This window comes from Lipotes vexillifer, unplaced genomic scaffold (assembly GCF_000442215.2).
Source record: "Lipotes vexillifer unplaced genomic scaffold, Lipotes_vexillifer_v1.1 scaffold1315, whole genome shotgun sequence".
NCBI classification, from domain to species: domain Eukaryota; kingdom Metazoa; phylum Chordata; class Mammalia; order Artiodactyla; family Lipotidae; genus Lipotes; species Lipotes vexillifer.
The window spans coordinates 1,695,027-1,714,968 of record NW_006785785.1 but is presented as its reverse complement, the minus strand read 5'-3'; the positions used below and the strand labels follow the sequence as shown (position 1 = coordinate 1,714,968).

At 37.0% G+C, this 19,942-nt stretch overlaps 1 protein-coding gene across 1 annotated transcript in view; it reads left to right on the top strand.

The window, feature by feature from the left end:
• DRC8 (dynein regulatory complex subunit 8) overlaps positions 1 to 19,942 on the top strand; it is a 129,639-nt gene that overhangs the window by 60,598 nt on the left and 49,099 nt on the right. The window contains exon 2 of the mRNA XM_007458082.1: positions 9,889 to 9,973. Within this exon, the coding sequence (XP_007458144.1) occupies positions 9,889 to 9,973 (85 nt within the window). The remainder of the gene's footprint in view (positions 1 to 9,888; positions 9,974 to 19,942) is intronic.

Here is a 19,942-nt window from a genome sequence, read left to right as displayed (position 1 = left end):
AACATGACATTTCTGTGAAATTAAATATATTCTTGCTAATATTTTCCCCAAACTTCACAAAATTGCATATACCTTACTGAAAAGTTACATATTATATTTTAGCTTTATTTAATTTTTGAGATAACGTTTATGATATTGAATTAGATGTAACCATGAATTAAATAGACAGAATTACTTGGATTATCAACCAAGTAATTTTTTTTTTTTTTCCTGGTTGTGCCACACAGGGGATCTTAGTTCTCAACCAGGGATCAAACCCGGGCCACGACACTGAAAGTGCCAAGTGCTAACCATTGGACCGCCAGGGAATTCCCAAGCATTTTTTGACATATGTTAAAGTTATAGTTTAAACATATTCTATAGCAAGAGATCTGTTATTTCCAGAGCACATTTATGAATTATGACTTTACTTTTCTATTGATATGACTAATAAAAAGTTAAGTTTAAATGAGACTTTGTGCCTTATGAAGGAGGACTGTGTATGGATCTTTTTTTGTTTCTTTTTTAAGACCTATGTAAACACATTTTTCATTAGTGGTAGCCTTGGTCAATGCAATGCTTCTTAAAAACAAAAACAAAAATAAGTGATTAGTCAACAGTAGAGAACAATAAACCCTGATCCGTGACCACATAAACACATTTCAGAGGGAATTTTCCCATTAGTTGAAAGGGCTATATGACTTCTCAATTTTCTTTCCATTCTACATTCTGAGGTTTTTAATTAATTTTTTTTTTCTCTAATGACCTAAATATGTCATCAGCCAAACACTTCATGGAAGTTCCTCAAACATTTGCCTAAAATCTTAATCTGGTGTGTTAATAACTAATGAACACATGATGGGCCAACTTAAGTTAAATTAGTACCAACTTACAATAATGTTACATATACACAAATTTATAGAGAGAAGTACTTTGATTACCAAGATATTTTTAAAAATTCGTGATAACACACCTGATCACATTACATTTAATTTTAATAAACTTATAGGTAAAAAAATCTCTTAAGACATAATCATTTCCTTAAGTACCTCATTTGTTATATTCTAATAATCCTAAAGATTTTTTTCCTGATAAAAGTTATTTTTCCATAAAATATTTTAAAATCAGAGGCATTATTTCCATTGTTGTTTTGAAATATTGATTTGAACAATGTAAGTTGCCAAATATTTTTGGCAAACATTCACATCCGTTGTTGCAAAGACACATTGTTGTACTCTCATTTAATTTGAATAGTTTAAATATATTTTTTCTGACAACAGTAAAATTTTTTAAAGCTTCCATTAGGCTGTTAACATGAAAATAGTTTAATAGCTTTCTGACTTGTTACCATGGTATTTTAGCCCTATATGATGAGGCCAGATCTTATATTTTGGCAGTAATATACACAGTCTGCCTTTTTTATTTTCAAGATGAAGAATCTAAATAAATAAAAGAAGTCAGGGATACTTAAAAAAAAAAATCACCAGTCAGAAAAGGGCAAGAAAGGGAAAGTGATGCTTTCGTTTTAGCTTGTTGGTTGGCTTAACTACTTGGAACCTTGGATAATAGTATTCAGAAGGAGTATTAGAGTTGTTAAACCCATTTTAGTCTCTAAAATATGTATGCCCTTTAATTTTATAACCAACAAGACATTTAAATTAGAATGAAGTATATTATTTACTGTGGTGTCTACTCTATTTAAGATCTGTTTTTCTTACTTGTTTTGAAATACCATAGGTGCTATTTTCTTCTTGAGCTCTGGGTTTACTCTTTCAGGTAGCATTGTCAGCTACCAATATGACTGTTGGGGTCTGTCAGAGTAATTGTATTAAAAAAAGCCAACCTTGCCTTATTTTAATCTATTTAAAAAATAGACTATTCGAAGGTTTTAAATAAATTGTTTTCCTCTGTAAGACTTCATTCATGTTAGCCTCATCAGTTTGAAGAGTCTTGATTCTGTGATACAATATTTTGAAGCAGAAACTTCTTTAAGCCCAGATTCAACCACAACAATTAGGATCTGATACATATATAGCCCTTAATATGGATCAGGCATTAACCTAAATTCTTTACACATTTTAATGAATGGAATCATTAACCAAACTTATGAAGATGATGCTATTATTTTTTTATCGTGACAAAAGTATACGTAACGTGAAATTTTTCACAGCCATTTTTAAGTGTACATACAGTTCAGTGACATTAAGTACATTCACATTGCTGTGCAGCCATCATGACTGTCCATCCCCAGAACTTTTTCGTCATACCAAACAGAAACTTTTATCCGTTAGACAATATCTCCCCATCTCCTATGCCCACCCCCCAATCCCTCCCGTAATCCTCCCCACCCCCGCAACCACCGTTGTACTTTTTGTCTCTTAGACAAGAAGTAGACAATCTGAATGGGCCTGTATCTACTAAAGAAATTGAATCGATAATTAATAATCTTCCAAAACAGAAAGCACTAGGCCCAGATGGGTTCACTGGTGAATTCTACCAAACATTTAAGGAAGAAATTATACCACTTCTCTATAATCTCTTTCAGAGAATAGAAACAGAGGGAATACTTCTCAACTCATTCTGTGAGGTCAGCATTACCCTAATACCAAAACCAGATAAAGACGTCATAAGGGAAGAAAACTACAGACCAGTATCTCTCATGGACATAGATGGGAAAATCCTCAACAAAATATTAACAAATCAAATCCAACAATATATAAAAAGAATTATACACCACAACCAAGTGGGATTTATCCCAGGTATGCAAGGCTGCTTCAACATTCAAAAGTCAATTAATGTAATTCATCACATCAATATACTAAAAAAGAACAATCACACATTCATATCAATAGATGCAGAAAAAACATTTGACAAAATCCTACACCCATTCATATTAAAAACTCTCAGTAAACTAGGAATAGAGGGGAACTTCCTCCACTTGATAAAGAACATCTAACAGCTGCAGACTTAATGGTGAGAAACTTGAAGCTTTCCCACTAAGATCAGAAACAAGGCAAGGATGTCCCATCTCACCATACCTTTTCCACAAGACACTGTAACTGCTAGTGCTATGGTCTGAATTTTTGTGTCCCCCACCAGATTCATATGTTGAAATCCTAACTCCTAAAGGTGATAGTATTAGTAGTTGGGGCCTTTGGCAAGTGATTAGGTCACTCATGTATGGGATTAGTGCTCTTATAAAAAAGATCCCACAGAGCTCCCTAGCACCTTCCACAGTGTGAAGCTACAATGATAAGTCTGCACCCTGAAAGAGAGCCCTCACTGAACCATGCTGACACCCTGATTTCAGGTTGTCAGATGTTTTCTCTCATTCTGTGGGTTGTCTTTTCACTCTTGGTAGTGTCCTTTGATTCACGTAAGTTTTAATTTCGATGACGTCCAACTTATGTATTTCTGGGGTTGATATTTTTGTGATATTACAAATGGAATTTTAAAAACTCCTTTTCAGATTGTTTGTTTTTATTGTATTGAAATTTTATTGTATTAAAATGTGACAGATTTTTGTGTGTTGATTTTATATCCTGCAACTTTGCTGACTGTGTTTATTAGCTCTGTCAGGTTTTGTTTGTTTTTGTTTGTTTTTTGTTTTTTTTGGCAGACAAAGGGTTTTCTACATATAAGATTATATCATCTGTGAACGGAGATGATTTTACTTCTTCCTTTCCAACTTGGATGCCTTTTATTTCTTTTTCTTGCCCAGATCCTCTGGCTAGAACATCCAATACTATGTTGAATAGAAGAGGTAAAAGAGAGCATCTTTGTCTTATTCCTGATCTTACAGGAAAAGCTGTGTCTTTCAGCATTGAAAATGATATTAGCTGTGGGTTTTTCATATAAGGCTTTTATCATGTTGAGGAAGTTTCCTTCTGTTCCTAGTTTTCTGAATATTATTATCATGAAAGGGTGTTGAATTTTGTCAAATGCTTTTTCTATATCAATTGTCCTAATCATGTGGCTTTTCTGCCTTCATTCTGTTAAAGTGGTATGTAACTTTGATTGATTTTTGTATGTTGAACCAATCTTGTTTCCCTGGAATAAATCCCACTTGGTCATGATGTGTTATCCTTTTAATATATTGCTGAATTTGTCAACCACTGCATTTTACTGTCTGTCATTTTGTTATACTACCTTAATTCTTTCCTTGCCAATTTCTTACCCAACAGATAATTCTCTTGTTACACAGATTGTTCTATAACATAGAAAAAAAATTAAATGTTACCTAGTTTCATATGAAGGAAATAAATATAATTGTTAATACCCAACAAAACACCAAAAAGGGAAATTGTGAATTGTCATAACAAATGGCATATGGATTATCTCACATGCAATTAGTAACTATTTAGTAAGCATTTATTGAGATTTTAGTATGTTCCAGGCAGTGACAGAGTTGTTCTCAAGGTGTTTACAAGTATGGAAGAGGAGACAAATAAGTAAACCACTGATTACAACATAGTTTGATATAATATTATAATAGAGATATCCATGGATGCTACATGATTACATAGGAGGGTACCTAGTCGAAAAAGAGGATGAGGGTAGCCTTCAGAAAGGTGTGTGTTACTTTTTTTTTTTTTTGCGGTACGCGGGCCTCTCACTGTTGTGGCCTCTCCCATTGCAGAGCACAGGCTCCGGACGCGCAGGCTCAGTGGCCATGGCTCACGGGCCCAGCCGCTTCGTGGCATGTGGGATCTTCCCGGACCGAGGCACGAACCCGTGTCTCCTGCATCGGCAGGCGGACTCTCAACCGCTGCGCCACCAGGGAAGCCCGTGTGTTCTCTTAAACTGTCTTGAATGATGAGTAGCGTTAGCCCAGAAAAAGGAGAGGACTGTTCCATACAGACGGACTGTCAATCACAATGACAATGAAAAAGCATATTAACTGAAAAACTACAAAGATTTTCAAGGTGGAGAATCTGTATGGGAACGTGCTGAGAAATGGCATTTTTGAGATAAAAAGGGGGCAAGGTTGTAAAGGTCTTTTTTAAAGACCTTGGGAACCATTGAAAGATTTTAAACCAGGAAGTCATATGAGCAAACTTTTGTTTTAGAAAGATCATTCTAGCAAAATGTGGACTGTGATTTGAAGAATGGAATGGGAATGGAGGGAAAGGAGACTAAAGGCAGAAAAAACAGGAAGTGACTGTATTAATCCAGTTCAGAAGTGATGAAGGTCTAAACTTAAGCAGTGGCAGTGGAAATGGAAGGAGGGAGACAGATTTTAAAACAATTTAATAAGTGGAATCAAAAGGTGTTGATGATCAAATAGAACTGTGGGGATGGGTTGTTGGAAACTGAATTAGTTGGGGTGATAAATTTGGAGGAAAGTGATCAGAGAATCAGTAAAAGACAGCAGTGAGAAGGTGTAGCCGATGGTATGTCCTGAAGGAATGAAACTTAATGGAGAAGTAGTTTTTTACCCTGAAGGTGAAACAAGAACTGCTATCAGACAAGTCCAGAATGTAGGACATTTTATAAGACATTGCATAGCCTGGTCTCTTCTGCGAGCTAATTCCATAGAGGGGTAGGAGACTAGGGAAGGATGAAGGACTGCGGTCGTTTAAAAGAGACCAAAAAATATTAAAACCAAATGTAGTACATAAACTTTAATTAGAGTGTAAGTTGAAAAAATAACTATAAAAAAGACATTATGGTACAATTTAGAAATTTATATATTGAATAGATATTAGATGATTTTAGTGAATTTTTGTTAATTTTTAAGGATGTCATAATTATATTGGGGTTACGTAGGAGGATGTCCTTATTTTTAGGAGGTGCGTGTTGAAGTATTTAGGGATGAATAATTGTAATGTCTGCAATTTACTTAGAGACAGAGACATAGGGAAGAAGCAAAAAGCAGCAAAATATTAGTCATAGTTTGATACAGGTGATGGGTATAGAGTTTTTACAACACGAAGCTTTCAATTTCAGATTCAAACTTGAATTTGCAGTGTGCCCAGCAACTACTTATATAGCATTTACATTGTATTAGATATTATAAGTAATCTAGAGGTGATTTAGCATATATGGGAGGATGTGTGTAGGTTATATGCAAATACTACGCCATTTTATATAAGGAACTTGAGTGTCCTCGGATTTTGGTATCCGTGGGTCCTGGAACCAATCTCCCTGTGGATTCGAGGGATGACTTTTTTCAATTCCTGATCAGATTTTTAAATATAAGCTCCTCAATTTTTTTTTTTTTTTTTTTTTTTTTTTTTTTGCGGTATGCGGGCCTCTCACTGTTGTGGCCTCTCCTGCTGCGGAGCACAGGCTCCAGGCGCTCAGGCTTCAGCAGTTGTGGCATGCGGGCTCAGTAGTTGTGGCATGCGGGCTTCAGAGCGCAGGCTCAGTAGTTGTGGTGCACAGGCTTAGTTGCTCCATGGCATGTGAGATCTTCCTGGACCAGGGTTCGAACCCGTGTCCCCTGCATTGGCAGGCGGATTCTTAACCACTGCACCACCAGGGAAGTCCGAAAACTATTTTAAAATGTTAATTCTTTCTCAGCATATGGCTTCACTGCAATAGCAATAAAACTCCCAATGGTGTTTTATTTGGAATTTCTAAATTTTATTTGGATTTCTAAATTTCATTCGGAAGAATACACGGGTGAGAATATTAAAGAACATTCCTAAAAAGAAGACCAATAACAGTGTTAATTAGTAAAATAGGGTGGTAATGGTGTAAGACTAGAAATGCAATTCAGAATAGAATTGATAGAATAGACAATCAATAGAACTAGTCTCCATCACATAAAGGATTATAACACATTATAAAATAGGAGGAAAGAACTCAAGTGCTTAGTAAATTAGAAATTACTAAAATAAGATTAGAAATTAATCTTTCACTTTGAATCATGACAAAATAGCTTTCAGATGGATTTAAGAGTAAGTGTATTTTTAAATTGTAGAAGAAAATAGAATTGAGTATTCACCAAACCTATAGAAAAAGGATGATTTTCTCCCTCTTTTGGTGGTCCTTTCAAAGGATATGTTTCTAAACTTTAAAGGATGAGAAGAAATCTTAACAGATGTGACTAAAATAAAAATAAAAGATAATGTACTTTAAAAAATAATCTTAAATTTAAAAAGCAAACATCAGCTTTGTGCAATGGCAGTATTATAACCAGTGAGATTTTCCCACGGTACTATTAAGACTAATAAGAGCCTTCCCAATATCTAACACAAATTCAACTTACTGTATTTCAGCGAGATAATAAGACAAATGAACAAAGACGAATTGGGAAGAATGGTTCACTCAAGAATTATTGTAAAAACAAAAAAATTGGGAACTACCTAAATGTCTACAATTAGGGAGTTGGTTTAATAAATTATGATAAAGTTCTATAATGGAATATCAGACACTAAAAATGATAATGTAATAAATTTTTTTTGAGAATAAAAAGATGCTCACAGTTTATTGTTGAGTGAAAAATTAGATTAGAGGACAACATTGAGAGTAGTTAACTCTGCTTGGTAGGATTTGAAGTGGTTTTTACTTAGTCTAAACTTCTTTCCTTTTTTTTTTTCTTCAGTAATCATGTGTGATTTTGGTGATCATAAAGGAGATGGAACTGTTTTCATTTTAGGAAAACAAATGAAAACAACTGACCTGGAAAATTGTTTTCAGTAATCATGACATAGGGTTAAGTCTTTATTATTTAAAGAGCTCATACAAATTGTTAAGAAAAAACAGAAGATCACAGTAGGGATGAGCAGAGAACATGAACAGACAATTCATAACATAGTAAACAAGCATAAAAGATTATTATTTAGACTTACTTGTAAGCAAAGAGCTGTAAATTTAAATAATGAGATAACATTTACTTGCTTATTAAACTAATAGAAGTTTGCTGCCATGTTATTTATTATAATAAAGAAAAATTAACACTATCAATAAATTGTTACATTCCTTTGGTACTGTTCAGAATTGAAGGTTATGTTGCAACCTGGAAAAATAAAACATTTCAGTGAAGTAGTTAGGAGAATGAATGGTAGTTATAAAAGGTTGTGTACGGAGAAAGGAAAATACAGCAAAATGTTATGTTAGTCGTTAGGGTAAAGGGAATATATTTATAATTAAAGTAATTATCTAAACTCATACTTAATCTCTCCCTTTCCACTTTTCCTAGAAAAACTATTTGTTTTTCAAACAGTAAGTACAATATTCTCTCATCTAGAATATAGCAGGGCTTCCCTGGTGGCTCAGTGGTTGAGAGTCTGCCTGCCGATGCACGATGCATGGAGTGGCTGGGCCCATGAGCCATGGCTGCTGAGCCTGCGCATCCGGAGCCTGTGCTCCGCAACGGGAGAAACCCGCGTACCAAAAAAAAAAAAAAAAAAAAAAAAAAGAATAGAATATAGCAATATCCTCATAACTGGTCTCTTTTCTTCCACCCTTGTTCCTTTCCATGGTATTCTTAACATAATAGCCAAAGTGAATAGAAGCCGGACCATGTCACTTCGCTGCTTAGAACCCTCCAGTGGTTTCTCACCTCTTTTAAAGTACAAGACACCGTCCTTAAAGTAGCCTGCAGAGCCCTTATAGAATCTGTCCCCACCCCCAAACTCATACCTTTCTGACCTTATTTCCTACCATTCTCCCTTTCTTGTTCTCTCTGGCTAAAAACTCTTCCTGCAGATATTCACGAGGCTGGCTCTTTCTCCTCCTTCTGGTGTGTGCAGATGTCACCTTATCACTTAGGTAGGCCTTCCCAAACCACCATCCCATCCCATTCTCCCCTACCCACATTGCCAGTGCCCATGTCCCTTCCCTGCTTTATTTTTTCTAGCACCATTGGACTTACTGTGTATTTTACCAAGTGTGTATAAGCTTATGCATCTCCCCCACCATGCACAAAATAGCTCCACGGAGGCAGGAATTTTTGTCTATTTTGTTCCTTGCTCTAACCGTAGCACTTAGAATAGTGTGTAGTACGTAGTAGGTACTCAATCAATATTTACTGAGTAAATGACGTTTTAATTGTTTCATCTAAGTAAGTTTTAGTCTCAAAACTAGTTTGAAAGTTTTTTGAGCGAGTGTAACATGTTGCTTTTGTATGCCTCCCACTCCCCAATTTCCATCCTCCTCAAGCATAGAGTAAAGCAAGACAGGTGGACACACTAGAGAAACACAATATCTGTGGCACTGGATTCCTTCTGCTTCTCAGGCTAGGATCTACCCAAACTGAGATGGAAGATAGGCTGGTGCTGGAAATGTTCTATATCTTGATCTGGGTGGTAGTTCAGCTCTATGACTATATACATATATAAAAACTCAGTAAGCTGTGTACTTGAGATCAGTGCACCTTTGGTACTTTCTTGTTTGTGTATTATGCCTCAGTAAAAAAGTTTTTAAAAAAAGCTCCGTTCTTTGAGATCTCTAGAGGAAGTTAAACATGCCAAATGATACATTAAGGATATCGGGGGCTTCCCTGGTGACGCAGTGGTTGAGAGTCCGCCTGCCGATGCAGGGGACACGGGTTCGTGCCCTGGTCTGGGAAGATCCCACATGCCGCGGAGTGGCTGGGCCCGTGAGCCATGGCCACTGAGCCTGCGCGTCTGGAGCCTGTGCTCCGCAACGGGAGAGGCCACAACAGTGAGTGTGGCCCGCGTACCGCAAAAAGAAAGAAAGAAAGAAAGAAAGAAAGAATATTGGGAAGGGGGGAGAAAAGTATATTGCAAACATCATAACATTTCAGTCTTAAAGAGTTCAGCATGCCTCTCCTAAGCGTAAAGACATTCTCCTACAGAGCCTCTCCCCACCCCCACAATAAAAAATATTAGGAAGGAGTTCTGCCATGTTCTTCCTTCCTAGAATTTCTAGTTATTGACATTTTTGTTTTGAATTTAAAGTTAAAAAAATAATTTTTATTTACTTTTTCTTTTGCAGAGATAGCAGTAGCAGAATTTCACAAAAAAATCAAAGAAGCTTTTGAAGTATTTGACCATGAGTCAAATAATACAGTGGATGTGAGGTTTGGAAATGTTTTCTTCTAATTCTAAATTGCTGATACAACTTGTGAAGTAGAGGAGGGTTCATTCTCTTCTTTTTACTTTCTTTGGACTTATTATGCTATTTAAAGTACTTATTTTTCTGTTCCCTGTAAAAAGTCTTTTCTGTCTGTTGCTTTGGATCAATACTGTTTCTTATTCTTCATAGTCTGGTGGAAAGAATATATATCCACATTGCCTATTCTAACCTACAGACTAAATTCTGTGAATGAGGCTAACTCTACTATAGCTTTAGTACTAGACACATAGTTGGCACTCAGTATATATTTGTTGAGTGAATAAATAGAATTTGCTTTTAAAATGCATAGATATGGGGACTTCCCTGGTGGCTCAGTGGTTAAGGATCCACCTACCATTGCAAAGGACACAGGTTTGATCCCTGGTCCGGGAAGATCCCACATGCTGTGGAGCAGCTAAGCCCTTGTGCCACAACTACTGAGCCTGCACTCGTAGAGCCCGTGAGCCACATTACTGAAGCCCGCGTGCCTAGAGCCCATGCTCTGCAACAAGAGAAGCCACTGCAGTGAGAAGCACATGCACCGCAAGGAAGAGTACAACCTGCTCGCCACAACTAGAGAAAGCCCACGCACAGCAATGAAGACCCAACACAGCCAAAAATAAATAAATAAAATAAATAAATTTTTAAAAATAAAATAGGTATGTATAATCAAGCTATGAACGTGATATTACAAAGAAGGATTAATAATATCTAAACATGATACACTCCTTAAGCAAAATGACCAAAAGAACCAAAACAAAAGAACATAAAAAGATGAGAAAAAGACATGAATACTGATAGATCTAGAATGGAGGACAGGAGACAAAGAATAGTGTGAAAAAAGAAGAGGCAAAAGGTAGAGGAGATTATACATGCATAAAACAGAAGCTGTAGAATCTATGCCACATATGTACATCAAAGAAAGGCAATGAAACCATTATTCCAGGAGACCAAGCTGAATGAGGAGTATTTGATGGGATCACAATCTCAAGAGTCAGAAACTAGTAGTACAGAGGCCAACAAAACAGTTGGAAGTGACTAAGTGCTTTCCCCGCCCCACCACCCCGCGTGGCTTGTGGGATCTTAGTTGCTCGACCAGGGATTGAACCCAGCCCCTCAGCAGTGAAAGCGCAGAGTCATAACCACTGGACTGCCAGGGAACTCCCCGGACTAAGTGCTTTAAATTTGAGCTAAACTGAATGAACAATAGGAGGTTTTATGTATGACAAATTGTAGCTACGGTCGTCCCTCGGTGTCTACAAGGGATTGGTTCCAAGGCACACCCTGACTCCTCCCCAACTCACCCCCAACCCCTCACCCCTCGAGGATACTAAAATCTAGGGATGCTCAAATCCCTTATAAAAAGTGGCATAGAATTTGCATATTACCTACCTACATCCTCCTGTATGTTTTATTTTTTTATATATAAATTTATTTATTTGTTTGTTTATGGCTGCATTGGGTCTTTGTTGCTGCACGTGGGCTTTCTCTAGTTGCAGTGAGTGGGGGCTACTCTTTGTTGTGGTGCATGGGCTTCTTATTGTGGTGGCTTCTCTTCTTGCAGAGCACGGGCTCTAGATGTGTGGGCTTCAGTAGTTGTGGCATGTGGGCTCAGTAGTTGTGGCTCACGGGCTCTAGAGCACGGGCTCAGTAGTTGTGGCACTTGGGCTTAGTTGCTCCGCGGCATGTGGGATCTTCCCGGACCTGGGTGCAAACCTGTGTCTCCTGCAGTGGCAGGCGGACTCTTAACCACTGCGCCACCAGGAAGTCCCTCCCGTATATTTTAAATCATCTCTGATTACTTATAATACCTAACACAGTGTAAATGCTATGTAAATAGTTGCCTGTGGCATGTGGCAAATTCAGATTTTGCTTTTGGAACTTTCTGGGTTTTTTTCTCCCAGTATTTTAGATCTGTGGATGGTGAATCTTCGGATGTGGAACCCATGGATACGGAGGGCTGACTCTATGTGTATTCCTTACTTTCTCACACCTGAAGGTACAAAGTGTGATTACAGGAGATGAGAGTGATAAGTGCAGTCAGTTTCATTACTTTATAGTAACACCTTACAAAGTTTTGTTTGGTACCTCAACTATGTTTATGGGCTTTACTGCAGTGGATGAAGTAGAGAATGGAGTTAACTTCCAGCACTGCAACTGTAGTAGGCCTTGTGGGAGGCTTGGCTCAGCCACTGTCGGGGAAGTGTGAGGGTAAAGTGCAGGGCTGAGCACTGCACACAGCTCCAAGTGGTGCCAACCTCACTGCATGCATTGTGAATGACACTCCGCAGTGTGAGTATCCTAGCGGGAAACTGGGTGGGACAGTAGTGGTGGTTGATAGGGTTTGGGATGGGGTGGGGAGCTTGCGACTCTTGCCTGCAATTTGAATAACTAAATATATGGATGGCACGTGCCTTTACCTCAGACCTCTCACTGGAGCAGAAGGGTTCTTCTGGGGAAGGAGAGGAGAGGTATTGTCAGAGAAGTCAGGGAAGTGCAGGAAGAACCAGGATAGCTTTATGAAAGAGAGGGGGAACAGAGAAGGGAAACCAGCATTTACTCAAGCCTTGCTCTCTGATGTCTACCTATAGTTGGGTGCTAAGGGTTTTTGTGTACATTACCTCATTTTAGTCTTTTTATTGGTACAGTAAGGGTTGGCATCTCCAGTTTTTGGAGACTAGGAGAAGGTAAATAGTTTGCTCAAGGTCATGTCAGCGTTTCTCTAATTCGGTGTCTTGCTGGGCTGTGTCGCTCCTTCCCTCCCTGCTCCCCTCCACCCCACATGGACTTCATGGGCCCATCTCCTGCTTTGAGGCTTCCTGAAAGTAGCAGTGAAGAGAAAATTTCCCAAATCCCTTAGAGCAGTGATGCCAGGCCTTTTTTTTTTTCTTTTTTTCTTTTTTTTTTTGCTGTGTTGGGTCTTCGTTTCTGTGTGAGGGCTTTCTCTAGTTGTGGCAAGCGGGGGCCACTCTTCATCGCGGTGTGCGGGCCTCTTACTATCGCGGCCTTCTCTTGTTGCGAAGTTCAGGCTCAGTAGTTGTGGCTCACGGGCCCAGCTGCTCCGTGGCATGTGGGATACTCCCAGACCAGGGCTCGAACCCGTGTCCCCTGCATTAGCAGGCAGATTCTCAACCACTGCGCCACCAGGGAAGCCCCAGGCCTTTTTTTTTTTTTCTGGTACACGGGCCTCTCACTGTTGCGGCCTCTCCCGTTGTGGAGCACAGGCTCCGGACGCGCAGGCTCAGCGGCCATGGCTCACGGGCCCAGCCGCTCCGCGGCATGTGGGATTTTCCAGGACCAGGGCACGACCCCGCATCCCCTGCATCGGCAGGCGGACTCGCAACCACTGCGCCGCCAGGGAAGCCCCTCAGGCCTTTTTTTGATAGAAGGGCCAATTCAGGGGAAATAAACATGTTTAGGGGATGCATCTTTTACCCATTCAGAATTAAAATAATTGTACTGAGGCCCCGAGGAAAAGTGTATGTTCTTAAAATGTCTACTTTATAAAATAAAATTACTAAGAAAATTGGCATTGTTTTTAGCACTAAAATATTAATGCTAAGCATATCTGAGTGGTAGGAACATGGATGAATGCAGTTTCTATACTCCTGCTAATTTGTATAGCACTTTAAAGTTTACAGTGAGTCTTCTCATGCTGCAGGTATCATTACTATCCACTCTTTATAAATCAGAAATTAAGGACCAAGAAGCAAAATAACTTGCCCAAGATCGAATAATAGACTAGCCACAGAGTTGAAACTCAAATTAGTTTCTTCTGTTTGGGGCAGCTGTGCTGCAGCCCTGGAAGAGGCCTGGGGATGCAGTACTGAATAAGGTCTGGTCCTGCCTTGCCCAGCCTCAGCAGGCTCCTCTATTTGTAAAAACAGTTCATCTAGCTAGAATTTATTTTGGCATATGATTAAAAGTGAAGGTCTAAGTAGATTTTTTTTTCAAATTGCTAAACTGTTCAGTTTATTTACTTCTTGAATTATTAGATCCACTTTATAATGTACTGCATTTTCTATAATTGAGTCTAATTTAGGCTATGTATTCTGATCTATTGCCTTACCTCCTGATCATATATACTAGGACAATCCTATATTAATTGCTATCAATTTATAGTATGCTTTACTATCTGATAGAACTAGTCTCTTTATTACTCTTCTTTCTGAACATTTTAATTAAGAATTGAAGGCAGTATTCTGTGTAGATTGAATGGTGTAAGGAGGGGTCTGAATGGGGTAAGAGTTCTAGAGACAGACATAATAGCTCGGTTTGGAAGAGACAGCTATTCCTTGAGAAGCTTCCAGGGCATTTGGCTATTCCTGCCCTAATGTACTTCATCCCTCAAGTGATGCTGTTTCCCTTGAAGGGTAGACCAGCACCCCTTACCTCTGCTTTGCATGAATTAAAAGATTTAATTTGAAATTTTAGCACATTAGGTGGAGTGGAGGTCTGGTATTGTGACTGCCAGGCAGCCAGTGGGGTTTTTTTTAATCATTATGTAAAACATTATGAAATGGGCCCCTGCTGCTTTCCTCCTGGCTCTGAGGGGCAACCCTGGGGATTGGAATCAGAATTTCTGGGTTCATTCCTAGCTTTGTGACTGTAATTGATTTATTCTCTCTGTGCCTCAGCTTTTACATTTGCCACATAGGACTGATGTAAGTAAGTAGTTCTCAAAATGGTTTGGATACCCCTGTGAATCCGCAGGACTCTTTCAGGGGTCTGTGAAATCAAAACTATTTTCATAAAAAATCTGAGACAGTATTTGCTATTTTCATTCTCATTTTTCACAAGTGTATATTGGAGTTTTTCAAAATCTACATGTGTGATATTGTAACAGATTGAATGCAGAGCCAGATATGAGAATCCAGCTGCCTTCTGTTAAGCCAGACATTAAAGAGATTTGCAAACATGTAAAACAGTGCCATTTTTCTAATTAAATTTATTTTTTGTTTTGGAAAATATAATTATTTTTCATAAAAATTTTATTTATGTAGGCATATAATGGGTTTGTGATTATTTCTAAATGAATTAGTAAATAAATATTTTTAAACTTTGAGGTATACTTTTTAGTATGGTAAATATAGATAAATATAACTCACACAAACAAAAGCTCTTTGTGGGTCTGAATAATTTTTAAGCATGTAAAAGGGGTTCTGAGACCAAAAAGTTTGAGAACAGCTGTTGTCAGTGGACATTTTTAAAGCTCTTAGAACAATATTAACTTGGAATGAATTAGTTTGGGATTTAAAGCTTAGAACAATATTAGCTAGTATTATTATTCTACTTTATATTCTTGAAGTACATAATTTAGATTTGATTTTCCTCTGTTTAATCTGGATTAGCAATGTTATATTTTAGTCTCATAAGAACTTTTTACTTATATCTGGGTGTTCTGTTTTGATCTTTTAAGTTCTGAAGCAGTTCATTTTATTTTCCATTTTCCTTGTTAAATAGTCTTTGAAGGTTGCATCTTGAAAAACACTGAGGCAAGTTTTCAGTAGTATTCATTAGGGGCATTTTTATTTTGCCTCATACAAAACATAGACCATAATACATTTTGACTTATATACATTTTCCTGCTCTATGTTCAGATTTCAATCAATAAGTGTGACTGAAAATTAAATTTTTGAATAGATAATATATACACATGGGGTAAAATTCTAAAGGTACAAAAAATATATAGTGATAGGTAAATCTCTTTACTTAGCTATCTGGTTCCCCTTTCTAAAGGCAAGATTTATTATGTTTCTCTAATTCTTCCAGAGATAGTCCATGAAAGTACAAGTGTTTGTATGTATGTATGTATTTTTTATTGTGGTAAATATACATAACATAAAATTTACCATTTTAACCATTTTTAAGTGTATAGTTCAGTGGTATTGAGTACATTCACATTATTTCCATCCATCTCCAGAACTTTATTTTCCCAAACTGAAACTCCATACCCTTTAAACAGTAACTCCCCATTCTCCCCTCTCCTAAGCTCCTGGCAACCACCATTCTACTTTCTATCTTTATGAGTTTGAGTATACTAGGTACCTCACGTAAGTGAGGTACAGAATCATACAGTATTTGTCCTTTTGTGTCTGGCTTATTTGACTTAGCATAATGTCTTCAAGGTTCATCCATGTCGTAGCATGTATCAGAATTCCATCCCTTAAGGCTGAATAATATTCCACTGTGTGTATATAACACATTTTGTTTATCCATCCATCTGTCCCTGGACATTTGGGTTGTTTCTACCTTTTGGCTATTTGAATAATGTTGCTGTGAGCACTGATGTACAGCTGTCTTTTCAAGTCCCTGCTTTTAATTCTTTGGTTGTGTAACTAGATGTAGAATTGCTAGATCATGTGGTAGTTCTATGTTTAATTTTTTGAGAAACTACTGTACTGTTTTTCACAGTGGCTGTTCCATTTTACATTCCCACCAGCGAAGCACAAGGCTCCAGTTTCTCCACACCCTTGCCAATACATTTTGTTTTTTAAAATGACCATCCCAATGGGTATAAAGTGGAATCTTGTGGTTCTGATTTGCATTTCCCTAATGATTATGATATTGAACATATTTTCATATACTTATTGGCCATTTGTACATCTTCTTTGGAGAAATGTCTACTCAAGTCCTTTTCCCATTTTTAAACTGTATTGTTTGTTTTTTTGACATTGAGTTGCAGGATGTGTGTGCATTTTTACCATAAGTGGTGAGATATTATATAAATCACTATGCACTTTGCCTTTTTCACCTATAAGTATGTTTTGGTGACTATTCTTTATTAGTACACAAAGAGCTTCCTCATTTCATTGTATGGATGAACCATAATATATTGAATTAATCTACCCTCGATGGATATTTAGGTTGTTTCTAGGCTTTTGCTATAACGGTCCATGTTGCAAAGAATATCTGAGTATGCGTGTCATTTTGCAAAATTGAGACTTTTTCTCTAGGATAAATTCTTGGAAATATGTCATATTGCATGAATAGTTTTGATAGGTGTTGCTATCTTGACAATATATTCTCTCACATCATTATGCAAGCATGCCTATTTCCCCACTCCCTCTTAAAGTTTAATTATCAAACTTTAGGACTTTTGCCAATCTGATATGTGAAAATTAGAAACTCAGTGTTAATTTTCATTTCCCTAATTATAGACATCTTTTTGTATGTCTAAAGACAATTTGTATTTTCCTTTGTTTGAACTAGCAGTTCATGACCTTTCCCCATTTTTCCATTTAGTGATTTATCTTTTAATACATGAAAGATCTTAGCCTTAGGCTGTGAAATGTATGCCATCTATTTTTTTGACTATTTCTACTTTCATGTATTCAGAAATTTTAGAAAAATTAATCATATGACACACTTTGTGAGTATGGATTTAATTTTTGGAAACAAAAGTCATTAGAGTAGTTTTAATAGAATAAATTTAAGTTACCCTGAATAAAGCTAGTTTGGTAAAAAATAAAACCCACTCTACAAGGAATATCCCTAAAGTAAGGAAGCTTGAGAGTTTCCTGGTGGTCCAGTGGTTAGGATTTGTTGCTTTCACTGCCATGGCCCAGGTTCAGTCCCTGGTTGGGGAACTGAGATCCTTCAAGCTGTGCAGCGCAACCAAAAAAAAGGGAGTAAGGAAGCTAATTTTTCCATGTAGCTGATAAATTTAATTTGAAAGTAGCTCTAATCTTGTTCACAAACATCTAGTTTTTTATAATCTATGTTCTTTTCATCTTTGATTCTAGCAGTAAAAGTACACTAGAGGGCTTCCCTGGTGGCGCAGTGGTTGAGAGTCCGCCTGCCGATGCAGGGGACACGGGTTCATGCCCCGATCTGGGAAGATCCCACATGCCGCGGAGCGGCTGGGCCCGTGAGCCATGGCCGCTGAGCCTGCGCGTCCGGAGCCTGTGCTCCGCAACGGGAGAGGCCACAACAGTGAGAGGCCCGTGTACCGCAGGAAAAAAAATAATAATAATAATAATAATGTTGAGTTTAAAATATTGCAAAAGGAAGTGAACATTATGATAACCGCGCAATGTAAATTTTAAATGTACAAAGTGATAGTCTATTGTTTATGAAGACAAATACATACATGAGAGTGATAAACATTATCCTTAGAATAGTGATTGCACCTGAAGATGGAGGGAGAGGGATGAAGAGTGGAACTTTAGTTGTTTCTGCAATGTTTTATTGTTAGGAAACAAAATCTGAAGCAAATAAATGTGGCAAAATGTTAACTTCTGTTAAATCTTGGTATTGGATTTAAGGCTGTCTGTAATTTTTTTGGGGGGGAGTGGGCGCACTGAGAGGCTTGTGGAATCTTAGTTCTCCGACCCGGGACTGAACCCAGGCCCTTGGCAATGAAAACGCAGAGTCCTAACCGCTGGACCACCAGGGAATTCCCTGTAATATTTTTTTCTGTACTTTTCTCTGAAACAGTTCACAATTATACATAACAATAAATATTTTTAAAGAGTGGTTTATATCTTATTTCACCATCTCACTTTGAAGTTGCTTTGTAAAAAATTGGTTTGCTTGTAATAGTCCTTCTGATGAACTGTGATTAAAGAATCACTTAAAGTTTAAAAAAATTATCCCGAATTCCATCTCTTGAAATAACAATTATTAATGTCAGAGAACTATTATTCTAGATCTTTTTTATCCATGTGTAATAGGATAAATGGATAAAAGGGTGGGGAGTTAATAAGAAAGAAGGAAGGACGAAAGGGAAGGAAGGAAAAAGAAAGAAATTATGGAAGAAAAAAGTCTAGCGTATAATCTCCACAAGGACAGGGGTTTCTGTCGTTTTGTTCACTGCTGTATTTCAGCACCTAGAACTGTGTTTGGCATGTAGTAGATCACCAATAAAACTTATTAAATAAATGAAGAGACTATTCCTATAAAAATGAGATCACAATAATCATGCTCTTTAAAAATAAAAGTATTAATTTTACCTCAATGTAACACAAGAAAAAAATTAATTTAAATTGAAGAAATTGTGTAACCTCAAATGTTTGTTAGTCATGAGAGACATTATTTATGTTCAATTTAGAAAAGATAACAAGAAAAACATTAAGAGGTTGTAGTCACTGTGTTTTTTAAAAAAACTACCCATTTCAAATATAAAAGTATCAGTTGACTTCCTGCTGTAGAAGATGAGGGTGTTAGTACTTTCAAAATTCCTTCTACTTTTTCTCCCTCAGGCCTGCCCACCCCCAGTTTATCTTAGGTATGTTATTATTAATATTTTTACATTGACAATGTAGAATGTTTATACTTTAGTATTCATGCAATCTTTTAGTATATTTTTCCCACAGTTCAATGGAATTTCTGCTAACCACCATTTCCTCCTCCATCCTTGAATTCTTTGATTCATTTCTGTTGTCTAGATTCTCTTATTTGTTTTTTTTTTTCAGAAAGTGCTCATGGGTATTTTTCCCTGAGTTCTTTCATCTTTATTTTGTTTTTTAAATTTTTATTTTATATTGGAGTATAGTTGATTTACAATGTTATGTTAGTTTCAGGTGTACAGCAAAGTGATTCAGTTATACATATACATATATCTATTCTTTTTCAGATTCTTTTCCCATATAGGTAATTACAGAGTATTGAGTAGAGTTCCCTGTGCTATACAGTAGGTCCTTGTTGATTATCTATTTTATATATAGTAGTGTGTATATGTTAATCCCAAGAGTTCTTTCATCTTTAAAACATTTGCTTATACTTGAATACTTTGTATCTAAATGACATTTTATAAATTTGTATTATTTTTAATGGCTACAAGGCATTTCATAGTTTGACATATCTCCTAATTTTGGAAATTTGGGTTATTTGTGATATTACGTTACCATTGTATCAAGGCTAAAATTATTCATGTGGAATTGTTCAAAGATTTTATCCCTTTCCTAGAATGCCAAAAAATAAATCCTGTAAG